The sequence below is a fragment of the Chroicocephalus ridibundus genome, chromosome 6 (genome assembly GCF_963924245.1).
Source record: "Chroicocephalus ridibundus chromosome 6, bChrRid1.1, whole genome shotgun sequence".
In the NCBI taxonomy this organism is placed as follows: domain Eukaryota; kingdom Metazoa; phylum Chordata; class Aves; order Charadriiformes; family Laridae; genus Chroicocephalus; species Chroicocephalus ridibundus.
Genome location: NC_086289.1, coordinates 28,700,840 through 28,720,663, shown reverse-complemented (window position 1 = coordinate 28,720,663; position 19,824 = coordinate 28,700,840). Strand labels below are relative to the sequence as shown.

The 19,824-nt window shown below is 41.5% G+C and overlaps 1 protein-coding gene across 1 annotated transcript; it reads right to left on the bottom strand.

Moving 5' to 3' along the window:
* Positions 1-113: 113 nt before the first annotated feature.
* Positions 114-19,484, bottom strand: LOC134517039 (pulmonary surfactant-associated protein A-like). The gene is made up of 8 exons (XM_063338084.1): positions 19,002-19,484; positions 18,222-18,419; positions 17,506-17,583; positions 13,850-16,748; positions 13,143-13,276; positions 12,072-12,301; positions 11,851-11,961; positions 114-3,167 (listed from the first exon to the last, which is right to left on the bottom strand). The coding sequence occupies exons 2-4, from the start codon at positions 18,367-18,369 to the stop codon at positions 16,372-16,374; spliced, it is 603 nt and encodes a 200-aa protein (XP_063194154.1). The 5' UTR covers positions 18,370-18,419; positions 19,002-19,484; the 3' UTR covers positions 114-3,167; positions 11,851-11,961; positions 12,072-12,301; positions 13,143-13,276; positions 13,850-16,371.
* Positions 19,485-19,824: the final 340 nt, after the last annotated feature.

Sequence of the window (19,824 nt, the reverse complement as noted above, 5' to 3'; positions counted from 1 at the left end):
ATTCACACACCTGCTTGGTTGGGGATTAAATCAGGCTGTACATACAGCTGTTCAAGGTGCTGTGATTTGCATAAGCTACAAACTTGCAGTTTGTTAGTGGGACAACTCAAAGAGTTTGCCTATATTTAGCACCTTGAGGACATCCCACAGAAAGATACAGCCTTTAGGAGTCAAAAAGCGCCTTGTATGCTTGCTGCAACCAGGCAAAATGATAGGAGAAATGTGACATCTTGGTCCAGTACAAAATGTGAGAACTGGCATTGCCCTAAACTAGCAGATATTTGCATCACGTCTTCTCTGCCAAAAAGGTGAAGGAGGTGAGTGTTGAGGGACCTGGATGAGAAGCTCTCTGGTTCACGTGACAGGGATCAGCTTCAGTCTCTTCTGTTCCATCCCTGTGGGGCAATGCCACGGTGGTTCTGGAAAGAAAGTCCTATTGACACTTGTTTCGCTCTAACAGCGGTGCAGGGCTGCAAGCGCTCTTCTGCGCTCACACATCCTTGTGCTCCCTGGGTGTATGCGGCACACACACCTGCGGGGCCTCCCTTAGGCAGCGGTTGTGGCTACCACAAGCTATGACTTCACTTTGGGGCAAAGTACAAAAGTAACGGAGGTCTGGCTGTTAATAGAGTTGGGACAGGCCACATGTAGGGTAGAGCTCTAGGGCTTTGGGCTGGGCGCTGGGCTGACCAGATGAGATGTTCTGGTCTCAGCACAGTAATGCCAGGGCAGCTGCTGGTCCTAGCCCAAGCTTTCCACAGCTTCTGGCTCTTCATCCTCCCCATTTTTTCCCCCCTCTTCATTCTATTTCCAAACCTGTTCTAAACCTGTCTAAACAGGCTGTTTCTAGAGTTAGCAAAAATTTGTCGTCTGATTTTGTAACAGCTTTAAACATGAACTAATATCCAAGTGATTTTTTTGTCATTGATTCTTCTCATGAAATACAAAAACTTGTCCCTGCTCCAATCCCCTTCCTTCTGTGAGCTCTCCCTCTTTCACATCCCCCCTGCACACGTATGTACTCTGGAAAACCAAAGGCACAGAGTAAGAAGTGTAAAGAGCAGAAAGCCCGGGCCACTGGCCACCTGGCACTTGGTGCAAGTGAAGACCAAAGGCCAAAGTGCTAGAGATACAGTTTATTTGTGGAGCTGTAGCTACAGAACAGACATGTACGTGAATTGTTACGAAATCTAAACAAAAAGCTTAGTTACCGCTTGCTTGGTTTTAAGTGGAATCCATGCTTGGGGTTTTGTTTTAATTTTCTTCTGTTGAGCAAACACTGATGCCGCAGATCTGAAGACAGCCAGATCATCTGTTTGTGTTTCCTTTCTCTTCTTTACTTTTTCCCTATGCCTGTGAATCTCTCAGACACAGACAGCATAGTTACACGATACATTATGTCTAATTGACCTTTACCTCATTAATCAGTTAAATGATTCAGATACAGAAAATTACACATTATTTTTCTGACTCAGAATCCAGTCATTACAGGCAAAAAAACCATGGGTTGTTTTTGGGCCCAGAACCAGTCAGTCATACGACTATGAGTGTAGCAGACAATTACACCAACAAAGGCATGAGTTGGCTGCTTTAGCTGCTCATCAACCGTGAGGCAGTAACTCAGGTCACTGTGTTGGAGACAAAGGTGCTCTAGTCTTAAAGAAAAGCAAGATTTTTCTTCAATCACTGGTGGGTTTGTTTATTTCTGCCAAACAAATAATCTCTATCAAATTAAATTATAACGTCTTTGGGTCTTTCATTTCCAGCCAATTTATTACGAGCTGATGCTCAAACAGAATATCTGAAGCACTGAGCACTTTCCATTATAATTTTTCTATTGGTGCTAAAAAACATTTTTCTTTGAGTTATATTAAGCTATTCCAGTGGCTTTCCAAACCAACCAACAAAAGAAAAGAAACCCAATATTGGATTTTATGAAGAAATCAAACCCATTGCTCTTTTAAACTAACAGAAACCATTAAATCTGTGCATCAGAAATCCTGCTAATCTTTGTCCCATAAGGTGGAAGAATCAGGCTGGAAAGCTTTAATTTGATGTTGCATGAATTTGATATTAAGATGGAGATTGATTTTATATTTTTTTTCATAAACTTGCAGAGAAGCAGTTTTGTTGTATTTTTTATATATCAGAAAGGGAAGTTAAACCAATAAGCCTATACAACACAGCTAAAAACTAAAGGAAACTTAATCACAATATTTCCCAGAGTAAATTTGCGTAACATAATTTAGGCAAATAGTTGCTGTACATATTAATGTCGACTCGGTGTCTGGCCAGGCATGTCTGAGCATTGTGCTGTCCCTCATGCTCCTGCTCTAACCCCAGGATGGGGAGGGCTTTGTGTTCTGGCACTCGGGATTTGCAGGGAGAGGAACATTCATATAGATGGAAAGAAAGGAAAAATATTTTAGGCCAGTAAGTTTTCAGATCAGACAAAAGCAGCACAAGATCCTTATTTATTGCACAATTCCCCGTTGGGTTTTTCTAGGTTTGACAGTACAACCAGAGTAAACCAGTGCCTCCCCAGAGCACACCGCTGGCTGTCGGTATGTCCACCTGCACAACTGTCAGTCACCTCAGCTGAAGGCCTTGGCAATACTTACAGCGTAACTATAGAAAGGCAGGCTTTCTTGATGTTAGTTAAGGGAATACAACGCTGCATTATGCTTGCTTCTCTTTCAGTCTTCCTTTCAGTCCATTGTAATGCAAGAGAAGAAGTCAGTCTAGGAACTAAGCCAACAACAGTAATTACAATATAGCCAAAAAATGGAAGGCAAAGTGCTGAGAACCGCAGTAAATGAAGACAAAATTATACACAATCTCTTTTCACATAAACTTATCAGCAATAGACTGGGAAACCCATCATTTTTGGATGGATCCTACACAGTAACAGTCATCCTCAGAGATGTTATCATCCTGAACCATCCTTCACAGGGATGGGTGGTGTTACAACTTTTACCGGGGCTGGCTCACACCGAGCCATGCAGCGAGATCTGTGGCACACGCTTCATTCTCCAGATAACCACCGCAGCGGGGGGCAGAAACATGAGAAAACTCATGATCAGCACTGCAGCAAAAATGACCAGCAGTATTTCCCATGGGGCCAGGATTGTTTCCAACATGGTTTCCTCCATTTCAAGAGCCTGAAGCTGTAAAGCAAAAAATACACTGCATTACTTTCTTGCAAATAGGCATTATGGCTGTATAGGTGTGTGTGTTGCATAGGGCTATCAGCGTCTTTCACCTATTATTTTTTCATCCTGAAGAACAAACACAGTTTCCCCGGCTGCAGGGCCTAGAGGAGCTTCTGCTCTCTCTTTCTATGTCCCCTCGAGAGCCTCTGGGGAGCATCAGCCTACCTTTCCATTTTGGCTCAGTTGCAGTCGCTGATTCTGGTGTAAGACAATATGTCCACGCTGAAACACCCTTCCTGACTCTTGGGCCAGCCTTTGTCACCTTCTCTTTAAAATTATGACTTTTAAGGCCCTTCCTTCCCACTTAGAGCATCATTACACAAAATGATGGTTACACTGACGTGTATCAAAGCCAAAGCTGAGAATAAAAGGATTCAATGGAAAGAAGGGAGAACTGTAAGTCATCTGTCATCAGAATGTGTACTTTATCTCTTTTTTTTTCCTGTAAAATAGGCTTTAGAAACTTTTTGCTTGCCAGAGAGCTTCAACAGATGTTCAGTAAAAAATTACGTGCTTTGAAAATGGCTACAGATATATTTTAAAGAAACTGTTAAATCTTTTGAAAACTAATTTCTGTTTGAAATGGTTTAATCAAACAAGTATGAGCTTAAGATGCAGGGAGGTTTAGCATCCAGGCACTGGGGCATACATGCAGAGCAGAAGCAGAGATAGTAAGTCTCAAGTCTTTAGTTTTGCAAAATAGAAAAAGAAAGAGTAGACCAGCCAGGAAGGAGTGGGACATGGAGCCAGGACTGTTAACAGGTGTGTCCTAGTTAGTCAAGGGCTCAATGCAATTCCTTCAGCACAGGAGCCACACACCTGAAAGCCATAATGAAGCCATAATGAAGGTGAATAAAAGGTGGTAGCCAGGCATTAAGCAGGCTTTTTATCCCCGCAACCTCTTGCCCCTGTACCCCGGTAGTAAGGAGGTTTCTTGAGGGGCTGCAAGTGCTGCCTTTGGCCTGGGAATTTGGCCTAGTTTTCACCAGAGGAGATCTCAGGTTTGTCTGTCACTTTTCATAGTGGGTGCTATACTGGGTTTCTGTCACTAAATCATGATCCTTATGAGAAGGAGAAGACTGAAACAGGGTTGATAGAATATGCTTATTTGGAGAGAGTAGAAGAATATGAGCATATATGGGAAACTAGTGAGCTACCAGCAATTTTGTACCTGGCTTAATGGTGTTAAAATTGCCCTCAGCTCAGAGCTTTTTTGCTGTGGCTTGTGAGGAGGAGCAGCAGATGTCTGGTAACAAATCCTAGAGGATTTAGGTAATGATATTCCTTAACGAAGGCTAGCAATCTGTTAGGCAGACTCTAGATGGAGCTTCTCTTGGCTGCTAAATTAACTGGACTCTGATACTCAGTCAAACCTTGGCTCTCTGGTGTCTACCTTTCTTTCATATTTACCTCCTCCTCTTGCTATTGAGGTGCCAGTTCAGCTTTGTTTCTAGAGAGAGACACATAATTTGACAGTGGAAAATATGTTCTCTCTCCAGGCTCAGTTGTGCCTGCCTAGCCAGGGTCAGTGTCTGCCTTGCAACAGTACCAAGACCTTTTGAGAAACCTCAGCTCTTGCAAGGTTGTGTCAAGTTTTACAGTTCTGATTAATGTCATGTCTTGCAAACCTGGAAAAAGTATGGAGAACAGGGGTGAAGCTCCCCTAGCTCAGGGCCTGGGGCATGCTGATGGCTGTGTCCCTGCCAGCTAAGCCACATATCTGTGGCAGGATGGTTGATGGTCCTGGAATGCTGCCCACCAGGTTGGCTCCCTGCAGCCAGCTGTGCTCTGTGTCTGGTGTCACCTGAGCTACAGAATAGCTTGGTTTTCATCTGGTCAGGCCTGCGGCTCTGACTGATGGGGCTGTGCTCTGGAACTCTTTAGGCTGCGTTATATTCTGACCTATCTTGCGGCTCTCTTGATATTTTTTTTATTTTCTCCTCTGTGGGTGGATGAAGGTAAGTGTGAGGCTGTTAACAACCAGGGGAGGCAGCTGTGGGAGAGGGATGTTTGTGCTCGGGGAGCTGCCTTGTGCTGCTTCACGGCTGCACGCAGCTGCTGCGCTGGGAACAACAGAGGTAGGCCTCTTGTCCTCTAATTCAGTTTTCTTTTTCCATCAATTAATTCCTTTAAATATCTTCATTTCTGACTTGCTTTGTGGTCTCTTCTTCCTGCCTTTTTCTCTGTCAGGCATTTTCTGTTAACCTCTTGCTTCTGCTACTTTTCCTTCCTTCTTCAGCTTTCCTTTCAATGCTTGCTGCTCGTTACTTCATTCTCTTCCTCATTCTCCTCTTCCAGTCTGTTGCAACTCCCCTGTTTGGACAAGCAGTTATGCAGCCATAGTTTGCGTGGGAAATCCCCTGTCCCCATTTTCTGCTCTAGTGATCCCTCACTGGGACCTGGCTAAGGGGAAAAAAAATAATCCAGTGAGAGCATCCACTGCTGGTGGGGATGAGAGCAGAGCACTGCCCCTTTCCTTAAATCCTGGCTGTGAGGGAGGGTCACAGCAGTTAAACTGCCACAAAACAAACGTCCAGTGATCTTCAGCTGAACTATATACCATGTTGTGTAAGAAATAGACATTCTTAGACACCCTGGATGCTGAGGATGAAGGAAAGCTCTGTTCTCTTCCTCTGCTGAGAAAGTAAATCCTATGGTTTGAGGTGAGGAAGGTGAGGTGTGCTTGTTCATGCAGACAAGAGAGGCTCCATGGGGAAGGCACCCCTCTGTTTCATCCTTTGGTGAAGAAGACATAATGTGTCACTATGCTTGGATAAGAAACCGCTGTCCTGTTAGCTGTACCGCTGTCAGTGAAACAAAGGTCAGACAAAATGGCTCTACATGTGTCTGCTGGGGGAAGCACTCCCTGGGAGGCCTTGCTGGGCTTCTGTCTGCCTTGGACCTTCTGAGGAGCCGAAATGCTCTGCAGTCAGAAAATAATAGTGAGGGTGATATTGCAGAAGCGATTGGGAAGTGATGGAAAGGTCTGTGATAGCGTGGAGACAGCTTCAAGGAGTCAAGGCTGTAAAGAGCAGCAGTTCATTTGCCAAGGGCCTTGTTCACCTATTGGAGCTGTTGACTACATTTGCTTTAGCTAGAAATGCTGCTGATTGATGATATAATTATATAATGTCCCCAAACTATTAATTTGTCCTTCACCCGCCCATTCTGTTCTTTCCCTGCACTCATGTTCTCGTGTTTTAAGGCTCTGGGCTCTCAGCTTGTGAGTGAGTGCTGCACAGCTTGGGGTGCGTATGCAGCCTGCTTTGGTCTTTTGGGGACTGAATGCATCACCAACTCTTCGTAACTATACCCGTATGATGAGAGGGTCATGTCATACATCATATATTACATAATTTTCAGTAAGATGCATCATAAATCAGGTACACTCACGACAATGGAATCAATCCCAAACAGAAACAGGGGCACTGACAAGCGAGTCCGCTAAACTGCGGTGCTGTGCAACCAGCAGTACAGAAGCTGGAGGCCATGACTCAATGACCCTTCCCAGTGTTGCTTGCCTGGGTTTCACTCAGTACAGCTGTGAAAGAGCTGGGACTGCTGCTCAGTTAACGAGGTGTTTCTCACATTGACAGTGTTTGATGCACACAGGCTGTGTGGTTAAATAATCTTTCCAAACAGTCAGTATCCCTGCCAACTTTCTAAACCTCTAAGCTTTGATTATGGGAGGGTATGAATGAATCAAAATAGCAGCCAAGCAAACATGGCTCTAGAACTACAAAAGCAGTGGTGTTTCTCTCAGCATAAATAAACACTGTCTTTTGCAAGTTCTTTATCTCAACTAAAATCCTCATCAGTGAACATGCGAGCATATCAAATCTGGTCTCTAAACCACAAAATATTTTGCAGTGAAGGATGCTCTAGATCTGTCCCCTAAATTTAACAGCTGGGTAGAGGACTAAAACCTCTGCAAGGACTGGAGCGGAAGGCAATAAATGACTTTAGAGGTGTATAAAATAATGAAGGCATTTAGGGAGGGGAAAAAAAAGCCTCTTAGAGAAGTGTGATTTCTGGTTATACCTTCCATTTCCAGTGTTTCATTTAAGATTTGCCTGAAGCTACACAAATTAAAGTTGTTTTTTTTTTTTTCTTACCTATAGTTGATGGAGGGCCTTTTTGGACCCTAAAGAAGGGGTCATCTTATCACAGAGGACAAAACCCTTCCTTAGAAAAATCACAATTCTATCCTTATACCCTCCCCAGAAAACAAAATTGTAACCTTGTTATGTAGTTCTGGAAATGAAGCTGGTATGCTTCATTAACTGCATATGTTTAATGAAATCTAAAGTAGGCCTCGTAAAACTGCATGTCTTAGATTGTGGATTGCTTCACTGCTCCCCTTATCTTAGCACAGATCTATTTATGAATTGTAGTATCTTTAAGATCATGGCACACAACTGTTGCAGAGGCCTATAAGCAGAAAATAAAAGACTTGCAGTATTTAGCTGGTGTACTTGTCTGCCAGCTCACAGCCTGCTGCTATATAGGAAAGCCAGAAAATATCGTTTGACCATTTGATTTGCAGTATTAACTCTTGATTATTAGCAAAAACCAAAACCACATATAGGCAGACAGGGTGACTTGCTCTTCGGCATGGGCTGCTCTCTTCCAGTGAAGCAGATGGGCAGGGTGCAGCCGAGACAGCTGTCTTGTGGCTTCTGCCCTGCAAGGAATCTACCCCAATCTTTCCCCACCAGCTGAAACTATTTGAGTGCTTGTCCTGCCTGCTGCAGCATTGCTGTATTGAATGTAATCTTTGATTCTAGCTGTAACGAACCTATGCTAAAAAGTCAGTTATTTTTCTGTGCTAATCTTGCTTTTTTTTTTTCCCCTCCAAGTTACTCATGAATATCTTTTGATTTTAGAGAACTATCGGTAGGGAAAACCTTATGAAAACCCACATGTATTTATCCCCTATCTCAACCAGGGGGCCCTCAGTGTGTCATGAGGCTGAGTACTGAAAGTAGCAATGCTGTTATGCCAAAAAGGCTGATTTGCAGTCTATAGAAGAAGTGTAAAGCTCTAAGACAGCCTTCTGAAGCCTACAGAGGTCATTGTAACATGAGAAGGTCCCCGAGCAAGATGCTTGTGGGAGGTGGTGGCCTCCCGGTCTGTTACTTGGTCTCAGTTATGGTTCCTCTGAAGATGTTTGGCACAGGGCAGAAAGATGATCTGAACTGGCACTTATTCATATAATTTGTCTACCTCCAAACTTCAGAGTAGTTCACTATCATGTATTAATTTTTTCTGCCTCCTTGGAAAGGTCACAGATCTAGTACCACTGTCTCACCTCTGGAAACAGAAAAGCAAGTTTTAAAAGTCTTTGGGACACTAGTAAATTCATAAGTGCAGCCACTAAAAGGCAGAACGGTGTGCAAGGCCTGTTTCATATCAGTGAATTGAGTTATATTTCCTCTTGTTTCTATCAGAATATTCTGATTAGTAACTACAGCATTTAATGTCAATCAAAAAGCACCTGAGAGCAAAAGAGACTCAGTTGGAAGCAAACAAGAAATGTGGGTAAAGACTGTTTGCCTTTCCTCTTCAGTTCCAACAGAAAAGCTGCAATTCCTTCATCTCCCCTAACACAGCGTTTCAGGTTTACACCCATATTTACATGCTTTTGGAAAGAACTGGTTCTGTTTAAATCTTGTGACTCTTAAATGATTTCTGGAGTTGGAATACTTCAGGCAGGTAAGAACCTCAGTGCCTGCAACAGAACAAACTCCCCACTGGAGAACTACTCAGTGCTCTTACTGAGTAAAAACCTTGCTGCTAAATATTTGTAAAGCAAGCACAAACATGCCTCAGGCTGACACTTGCTTATAGGTTTGTGACTGAGTATTTATGGAAGCGCATCAAGGAAATTAGACCCTTGATTAATGTCTAAACAGGTGAATTCAGTGTTTAATTTTGTGGTGGGTGGCCTGCTTTAAGATCTTTGTTTCTAGTGTTATTTGAAACTCTTGGCAACAGCATTAGGTTCTACCCCAGATGTTCTTGTAGGCAAGAAAATACTGACAAATGCAGGCATATGGATCTCAGTAAGTATCATTTGCAAACACCTGGCTGGAAACACATATTGGGAGACTTGGTTTTGCTGCTGTCCCTGAAGCAGGTAGCGTGGTATTGGTGTTTATCATGTATTTTGTCACGTTAATCACAATTCGCTTGATGGCATCTTCCACATTCCACTTGCGGGGGGGGAGGAGGAGGGAAGAGGAAAAACTGTTCCTACGTCAAAGAAAATGGTTGTGGCTTTAAGAAAGACCCATCAGCCAGGACAAGTTTTCTACAAGAGCTCCAGGCCTTCCATTGTACTACTTACATACAATTATATATGTACCATATATATCAGTAATATTTGAGAATCAATCCTTCCCTTTTCCACACCCAAAGGCAGGGTCTTATTCAGCATAAGCTTGGATTTTCATTATTACTGAAACCGACTGAAGCTAGAACAGACAGTACAAAAGAACTTCTACATAATACAGTTGTATTGGGACTTTTGGGAATATCTTGGTCACAGACTTATCTCTGCGTAATCAAGTGACAGTGCTTAATCACTAGTTTGCCTGTTGGAGATTAATCTCCTGGTGGAGATGGATGCAGTTGGATTGGATGAAAAACCACAATTAATAGTACTAAGCAAAAATATATATCTGAAATGTTAAAGACTGAATATTAGTTATCTCTTTACACAATCATTTTTGATAGTTTAGCAGGTCATCTATTCCACTAAAATATACTAATTTAGTATATCAGATAAAACCAGATATGTGATACTGAGTTTCCGGTATGTTATACAAACAGGGCTTATAGTTCTTTATGTGGGGAGGGTTTTCATTATCTAGATGTGAGAGCTGCCCAATTAGATACACAGATCGACTCCCAGTTGCTTTAGTACAACTGGAGCTGCAGAACACTTGCCATTTTGCAGATGTGCAAACACTTCTTCTCCCAGGCATGTACTTATTTTAATGGAAGAACAAGTCAAAAGGGCTAAACCGGCAACAGTAATGAACTTGTTCTGCTTCCTGTTCTGCTCAGTCAGTGATTTAAAGCTTTAGCCTTCAAGTAGGGAAAATGAGCGTTACTGTGTACTTGCTCTCTAACATAACTGCCAACTTCCTATTAATATTTAAAGATAATTATACATGTATAGACTAGTTTTCTGAAGAGGTCATCACTGCTGCAATGCCTGCAGTGTGCCTCGTAATAGTGTGCAGCTGCAGAAAGGTGAATTCCTGTGCCACTTCTGTGACTATGTTTTGTAAGCAGAGGCAGCAAACAGTAGGAACGTGAAAAGTTCTGAGACCTGGATTTCTTGCACAGTAATTGACTAGAAATGAGGGTGATGATGAAGAGAGAACTATTACTGCAAGTTGAAAGTGTCACTTAAAAATCCTGTAAAAACCAGGAACCAAATTCATGAGTTTAGTACCTTAGAGAAAAGGCTGTATTTCAACTATGTAAAAACCTCAGAAAGATCTAGTAACACTGCTCTGATCCCTGGAGGGCCAAACCTTTCAAACCAGAATAGTGTTATGAAAATATTCAGAATCATAAATTATTAAGAGATATCACTGTATTTGTTTGTATTATAAATGTATCCTCTACAAGTAACAATTGAACACAGTGATAATTATAAATATTTCAGTATTCATTTTTGAAAGGATTTCAGCCTTTATAAAGCATGCTGTACTTTTAAGCAGAACCTGTGTACATTTAGCTTTCCATGTATCAAGTCTCCACATTCATTTCTAGCTGCAAATCTAGGACACAAATCTAGCTTAAAGAATTAAAAAAAAAAGTTTGGATGCAGAAATCAGATGCACAAAACTTGGGAGGAGATGTTAAAAAGAAAGGTATAATGAAGACAGCATATTTAATAATGCAAAGTACTGTAGCACACTGCTGGGGTTTTGCTGATCATGCACGTAGTTGCAGTATGTTTCACCTCACTTCCAAAGTAAGCAGGTGACTACCATGAAAGTTAAGATGCAACAAAAGTGTTTCTCTGCTGCTATTAAAGTATGCATAAATCACTTTTTCTGGATATGTAAATTCTGATTTTTCTATTTCATCTAATAAGGTGTCTTTATGTGTTATCTTAGAGTTCCTGGCATATAAGTTTCCTGACTTTTGAATGTATTGCAGAGGGGGGTGTTATACACCTGTAAGTCAAATAGACTTTTCCTGGTCTGAAATATTTAGACTTTAAACACTTTAGAATAAACTTACACAAGCTGATGGTTTGCTCAATTAAAAAAAAAAATATTAAAAAAATAAAGATTGCCTTATGCAGTGCACTTGCAGACATAACTCTATAAACCATTTAACAAACTATTTTGATACTAGTGAACTTAAAATAAATTACATGAACAGCAACTCTGTATTTTCCTCTTCATCCCTTCCCTGCTGACAACCTCGTAACCAAATTAGAAATAATTTAGTTATCCCCTTATTTTTGCAGGAAGGCCAGCAAGTGGTTGAATTTGAGTTGAATGTTTGCATCTCTCTCAACTTGACTACCTGAAATAAGTAAATAAGTTCTGGCTTTCTCTAAAGCTTGCATGGTCCTGCAGTCATTCAGCTCTTTTCCATCCACTCTTACCTGCTCAGAGTCCTCAAGGTGTCTTGCAGGTAAAATGGAGTCGCTTTGTCTGGGCGTCCATCCTCTGCTGTCAGGCAGCCGGCGTCTGTGTTAGAGAAGGTGGTGTTCAACCTGCCAGACAAACCAGGGAAGGTGAGGGCAGCGTCCCCTCGGCTCTGCGAGGCTCAGGTGAGCGCAGCAGCCTGCACAGGTACTTGTTTGTACAGTGGTGCCTCTATCACCTCCCACTTGGTGTTCTTAAAGTGGCACAAGCTTTTCCAAAGAAAGGATGAAGCCGTTCTGCCTTGACAACAGTTTGCTCAGGATCAGCAAAACAATAGCTGTCTGTTCACACATGCACAAGTTGCTTTAGGAGACAGTCACTTGTAGTGAGAAATGATGGTCCTCTTCTTGCCAGGAAACCACTTGGGCTTTCCTTGTAAATCATCTTATTTACCGAGAAGTGAATAATCTGATAATAATAACAACCAGTTAGAATCTGAGTTATTTAATGAGTAGCACATGCAGCCATCAGCACGTGAGGCCTGATACCCCTAAGGCTATTGCAAATCCAAGGGATTCATACACCCAACTCTCTTCCAACTATGTACGTTCCACAACCCACTTGCTTCTTACAAGCTTAACTTTATTTAAAAATTTGAAAAATCATGGTAATAGTCAGGCTGTTGCAGAGTCTGTTGCATCGATTAAAAAGCACATGGAAACCCTTTCAGTGGCTTTGCTAAGTCAGCTCTGGCTCCGCTCCACACTGTTGTGGAGGCGGCACCACACAGTCCCTGAGAAATTACCCTTTTATCTGTACATGGTACTGCATCTAGTATTTGTCTGATGACAAGGAAAGATGTGAAGGCCAAATTGCGGCCTGGGTTAAGAACCTCTTGGTGGGGACACTGAAATCTGTGCAACGCTCTGTCTTGCAGTGGAGATAGCCAAAGGGGTGTAAATTCAGACTTCAAGCATGTCCCTTTAGACCTCAAAGTCAACTAACTGGCAATAGATTTTTTTTTAAACTCTTACAAAACACAGAAAATATGAACTAGGATATTTTTAGAGGAAATAATGATTACTAAGAATAATTTCTTGTGATGGATAATTAAACAATTTTCTGAATATTTGGTTGGGGGAAAAAATGTTTTCCCCTGTACGAAGCAGCATCAGCACACTTTCCCCCCCAAAACCAAGTTCCTTTTTAAGTTTCTTTGCGAGAATTCTGATTATCCTGTTTTTCACTAGATTTTAAGATTAATATGACTTTAATTTTACTTAATCCTGGTGTTATTGTCATTACTCACCTTTGGAAGTGATGCTCTCCATTGGCTGGAAATTGAACATCACACAGTTTGGCTTGTCAGCAAGTTGTGTGGTCCAGTACATGCACAAGTACTGGTAAATACGGGGTGAATGATGGCAGTCTTATAAGGCACAGCTAGTATTTGAAGTTAGGATAGGGTGGATTAGGCTTTTAAAATAAGTTCATAAATGTTTCAGAAAATAACTTTGAAGTAAAGAGTTGCCAGCCTTGGGGAATCCTGTCTTTCTACAAATCAGATGGTGCTGTGCTGTCCTTTTGTTTGGATTTAGGAAATAAATTAGGTGCCCAAATGCTAAACCAATCTGCTTTCCAGGCCAAGATTGCTGGTTCCAGACCTGCCTGCTGTCAGCAGGGTTGCTAGAGGGAGCAGCTTCAGGCAGGGTGAGAGAGATTTGCTTGCTTTGAGGTTTTAGGGCCTCATCTATTACCAAAAGTAGCTAGAGTGTCCAAAGCGGGCCAGCATCTGTAGCTGTGGAGTAACACACTAAGTCCTTTACCCACTTCCCTGACAGACCACAGGAGAGAGTGCCTGAACATGAGGTGGTGGGGGAACATTTCTGCTGTGTCACACATTCATTAGACTGACACTGAAGGCAGACACTTTCTTTCACACATCTGGATTTAACTCAACTTTTGAGATGACTCTCTAACCCCCTAGAGATAAGCAGGAGAAAATAAAAAACTTACCATGTCTTTAAATGTTTGAGGGGGTCCAACTTCATTCTTAGGCTGATGTTAATCATTGTAAACTTCCTAAACTTTGTTGGAATACGATGAGTGGAAAACTACTATATGAGGCGATGCCTGTGTTCCTGTTTCCTTGTGCTCATGGCAGAGTTAGTTTCACAACAGCAGTCACGCAAGGCGGAAGACTCTGAGTGAGCCCATGGGTGCAGGCAGACACTGGTGACCTGCAAAACATTTGTAAGTAAGAGTAAGAAGAGAGTTTGAATGTGGAACAGTGCCTATGGACTCCTGAGATCCCATTTCCCCTCTGCATATCTGTTTCAATGGGTTTAACATAACAGTCTACCTAGACCCTACCTGATATAGGATTCAGTAGTTTATATTTTGGCTATGTTGTCCAGAAATAGGGCATTAGTTAACAGCTTGTAGTTCTCCTTACTTGGCAAAGAGATGCATTGGATAAACTGAGGACTTTGCTCACAAAAGCTTTCTCTTTGCATATGTCGGGATAACTTTACAGATCCTGGAACAGGGAAAACTGGTCCTATTTAGTATGTGTTATTATCAAGGCCAGGTTGGATGGGGCTTTAAGCAGCCTGGTCTAGTGGAAGGTGCCTCTGCCCATGGTAAGGGGGTTGGAACTAGATGATCTTTAAGGTCCTTTCCAGCCCAAACCATTCTGTGATTCTATTGTGATGAAGGATTTGAATATTTCTGGAGTGAATAATTAAGTAACCTGCGGAGGTAGATCACCTGCAGGCACCAAACTGTTCAAGCAGAAAGGTGTCTTGGTTTGACGTTAGCCCTGCTGCATTAATCATCCTAAGTAGACACCTGTAAGATAAATCGCCTAGTTTGCAGAGAGTAACAGCAAGAATGATTCACAGGCCATGACATCAAGCAGAGGGCTGAACAGAGGCCAGAAAGATTCATGCCATGTCACAGAGCAGGTGGTGAGAACATGCACTCAAAATATTTGAGTAATTAAATTTAAGCCACTGCAGCAATGTTGTGCATGGCCAGTTGCTGCTCTGGAATTACAGCAACGTGCACAGCTACAAGGCTCCAAGCGGTCCCTTTGGTGGCCCCTGCGTTCACACCAGCTGTGAGCTCGCCTTTGCTCCCCAGTTACCTTCATACTTTGACTGTTCCATCTCCCTGTCACACAGAGGCTGAGAGGAGCTGGTCTGGCCCTGGAGCCGGGTACTTCCTTGCTCAGCTCTCCACAACCAAGCTGGAACTAACAAAGGACAAATGAGTGTGACTAATAGCCAGGCGTTTGGGTTTATGTATATGGAGGCATGCCCAGATCCTCAACCAGCTTTTCTACCATGTCAAGGAGCTTATGCAGAGCCTTCATTGCCTAAGCTATGTTGAAGTCAATGGCCCCAGAGTAAGGAAAAAGAATAATAGGCATTTCTGGATGCATGTGTTGCACTGCACATTTGTGAATCTAACCTTGTGAATACTCAACTTCAGCAGGTGACTGGACTCCAGTAAGAAAGTTGTTCAGAGAGCTTTGTCTCAATCCTTTAGCTTGAGCTGGAGGGTGCAGACTCTGAGCAGCTTCTGCAATGAGCGCAGAATATAGGCTGCTTCAGAAATATAGGCATCCACCAAGCTCAGCCCTATGGCAATACCAACGAGGGTTTGCCAAGAAGCCTGTGGTGCCCAAAAATCAGCTGTATCCGAATCCCTCTACTATCTAGCCTAACAAAATTGGCCTTGTCATGGCTCTACTGATCTTCCTAAACCCCACGGGCACTGTAACTCCTGTTGGCTCCTGTGTTTTCTTTCACACACATCCCACATGGCGTTCTTGTGCTACCACTTTGAGTCAGGAGTTGCTGAGGGGCTCAGGACAGGTGGCTTCTGGCCACCAATTTTCAGGTATATGAAGGTTAAGGACCTGCTGACTCTAAAGCTTTCCTATAGGAAATGTAAGGTGGGTGAGACTCCCTTTTGTGCTCATAGCTCTGTGTAACCCTAGCAGCACTGCTTATTTCTTCTTTCAGGGGACCCGTTATGGGTGAAGATTTCTTCTTTCAGGGGACCCGTTATGGGTGAAGATGGCCAAAAAAATGCAGGCTGAGCAACAGCAGGGGTAATAGAAGTGTCAGTACAGATAGGTTTGGTGAGCTAAACTTAGAGAAAGGGATCAAAATACACACAACTTAGAGGCTTGTGGGTAAAGGGGTGCTGAAAGTTCTTGTGGCTGTAAGTTACTTCAGGTATGTGCCCAAGAAATCTGCTTTTTGCTCTTGTAATAAGCAGGAGCCTGCAGGTAGGAGTATGAAGGAACTCAGTGGGCAATGACTACCAGAACAGACAAAATGGCCACTGCTTTCATGATAAGTAATTTCCTCTTTATGGTTGACATTTTTTAAAAGACAGATCAGGCTAGGAAAGAGTGACTTTTCTTTTTCATGCTGCATTTTCTGATTTCACTAGCTGCAAATGAAGAGGAAAGGGATAGGCAAGCGTATTCCAGGGAGCCTGCTAGACAGCAGCAAGGGGAAGCACTAAAACTGACAGACAATAAGGTGATTCTGGTTGCACTTTCTGTCATTCCAAGTGCCATCAGTGTACATCTCCACACATTCCTCTTCCCCTTTGCCAGAAGGTTCATGTAAATACCAGTTAGTATAGGTCAGCTCTGTACCATCCAGGAACAGGAATTTGCTTGGAATTAGAGATTCTTTCATCCCCAGGTAGGCATAGGTGTTAAAACTTTTCACAAAGTACAAAATGGCATCATTCTCGCCTGGGTTCCTTGGAGTGGCAATAGACCCTCCAGCCTCTTTGCATTTTTTCATTGTAGCATGGAAATCAGCTCTTTTCCCATTGGTAGCAAATATTTTTCCTCCAGATTCTGTTATCATCTTTTCCAAGTGGAGGACTGCAAGGTGAGGTAAAAGCTGTTAATATTTATGCATTGTTTTGCGGTCACCTTGCTGCCAATTGTAATTCCTGCTACTTTCCTACATAACTTCAGATTAAACCCAGGAAAAGGTAAAGGAGAGGACAATTTGAAATGAAAGATAAAAAAAAGAAAAAAGACAACCACCAAAAGTTAGAAGAAATCTGAAAAGATGAGGGGAGGAGAAAAAGGGAAGAAACGTAGGTATACAGACAATGAAATAGGAGAAGAAGAAAAGAGGTTGGAGGAGTGAAGGAAATGAGGAATTCTACATTTGGAAAAAGTATATTATTATTTTCTTTGAGACACTGTATAAGCCCTCTGAGATGTTTTGCAGTATACAAGGTTGTATGTCAGTCCTTGAGTGACTAGGATCTTAGATGTGATCCGGTTGTGATTGTTTTGTTACGTTCATAGCATTCGGTTTGTTTGTCTATTAGGAGCACGAGGTGCCCATGGAACTCTTCTGCATAGGCAGGAATTCTAATTGATAAATTTCTGGCTCTCCTGCCAGCTTCAGAGCTGTTACCTAGGTATCTCCCACTAGTTATGAAAAACTAATTCCCCCCCTTCCATTTGAGAGCTAGCACTCTCCTATCTACTAATGATCAAAATAGAAATGAAATGCAATAAAATTGCAGAAAATTCTGGCTTTTTCCTAAGAAGCCATTTTGTTGTTCATCTTGTTTATGCCCACTAATCCAGCTACAGCAGAAAGTAAAGGCAGGTAAATTACCTCCTTCGAGTCTGGAAATCTGATGTTCTAATTGACGGATAATGTCTTCCACTTCATTATCAACCATCGGTAGGAAACCTATGAACAAAAGCAGTTGTTATGCACTTTGCGTTACAGTTTGAATCTTGGCTTTCAAGATAAAGCAGAAATAATCGTGTGAATTTAATATGAATTTTTTGAATGTTTATTTGACCCTATTTTAGTTTACTGCTGAGATTTAAATTGGGAATATTTTCAGGCATTGATCCTTGGAAGGATAGGGAATACATTGCCGGAAACTACCTGCAGATCAGTGATGTTTATGGAAAATTTGTATTAGCAAACTGTTGGTCTTCACTCTATAAGTGAATGAGCCACTCCAGGCAAAACACTGGCATTTGTGCAGTAGGTTTAGTTATTTTTAATTGTGTCTAGGGATTGCTGACAGAATCTTTCAGGCTGTTCAAGCACTTGCTTGCAGGTCCAACCTAATGCCTAGCAACAAGTTTCTTGTGTTATGGGAAACGATACCCTTCTTTCTGTGACTTGAACCATTGCATCATTAAGTAGGAGACATTTAAGCGTCTTACTTTATACAGGGAATTAATACAGATCTGTTGATTTTCCACCAAGTAGAACCCACATCAGATTATACAGCATAGCACTGAGTTTACAAAGCATAAAAATGGAACACAACAGTACATCTGGATGAAAATTGAGACGTTAACTGCATGTACCTGGTATAAATCCTTGATCTATCCCATCTTCAGGCAACTGTGCAAAACTGGAGAGTGGAAAACTTCCTGCTGGTTTACCTTGAGCACAGCATGGGAACAGCAAAAAAGCCACTCCAAAGATTTTGTGGAACAACCGTGGAGACAGCATTATTTAAAGCCAAGAGTAAAACAGACTGTTTTACTCTCCAGTGTAGAGTCCTGCATTTAAAAAAAAAAAAAAAGCTTCTGATTTTCTCTGTCTGGGTTTAAAGTTTTATGTATGTTAAGTTTTGCCCTCAGTGACGTGAATGTTATTGATGTAGCTGCAAAGTTATGTTATTTCAAATAGTTAAAATATTTTCCAAAAGACTCAGTCTGCTAGTCTACAAGAGTTTAAGCTACAGAGTAAAAAACCAGAATATCAAAGCTATTTTTTGTACAGCAGATATCATCATATGCACTTTTCCCATGCAAAAAACTATGGTTTCAGCCATCATTTTTACAGGCGAGCAATAGACATGTCTGCTTCAGTAAGAGAAAGGCTGGTTAAGATAAACTGGAACATGCTGTCTTTACCAATTGGTTTAAAAGGAAAACAATTGTTAAGGCTTATTTTTCCATTTTAGCATTCATCTTTTAAAGTATCTTCCCCTCAGATGATCTCCTCTGTAAAAGTTGGTGAAAGTTTTGATAAAAATGTTGAGATAAGAAAAAAAAAACTATAATGGAAAGGTTTGTGATACAGTCTAAGAGGATTCAACATAATGTAAGTGGAAACCTATTTAAAGATGTTCAACTTACCTAGCAGCTCCAATCTGAAATAAGAAAGACTCGTTAAATTGTCTAATTTATAGGGCATGTAACTTGAGATTCATCTTGTTACCTATAGGAAATACAAATAGCATGTAATATAATATGAATTTGCATATGAATAGAAATTTAATGAACTTTAACTTGAATGTTGGGGGTGTGTGTTTTCTTCAAGAGGTAAACACTTAAAATGTGAGGAAAATATTTAAGGGTACTTTCCTGATTTGTAGAAACACTTTCATGTGTTTTAAAAAACCCAGCCCTGGAGCAGAACAAAGCAATTTCTCAATACATATTTGAAATACGCAACATTTCCACAGAATGGCTGTGTAAATGTTAAATTGTGAATGCCACTGAAGATAAGCCAAAACAAGGAGTTCACCTGAAATATAATATGCACAAGGAACACCACCATCATTTTCATTACAGACTGAGGACTTATCAGTGATAATGACTTGATGTCTTATAACTAAATAGAATATCATATTTGTGGCAGCAAAGCCAAAAGAAAACGGTACCTCTGCAGCATATGTAGATGTAACAGCCACAGAAGCACATACTTAAATAATTCACAGAATACTCCAGGGGAAGTTTATAAATCATAAATAATAACAGTTTTATCCAACAGAACAATGAACTTCCAGTAAAGCAAGAAGCTTCTCTAAGTGAGTCCTGTAAGTACAGAAGCCTCAAGACGCAGAACATTGCTGAACTAGAAATGCATTGCCATTCACTTTTAAGTTATTCTCACCTGAGAGTTGTTTCTATCTGATGAAGACTTTTAGGAAAGGAGTTTGAGGCTCTGCTCCAGTTC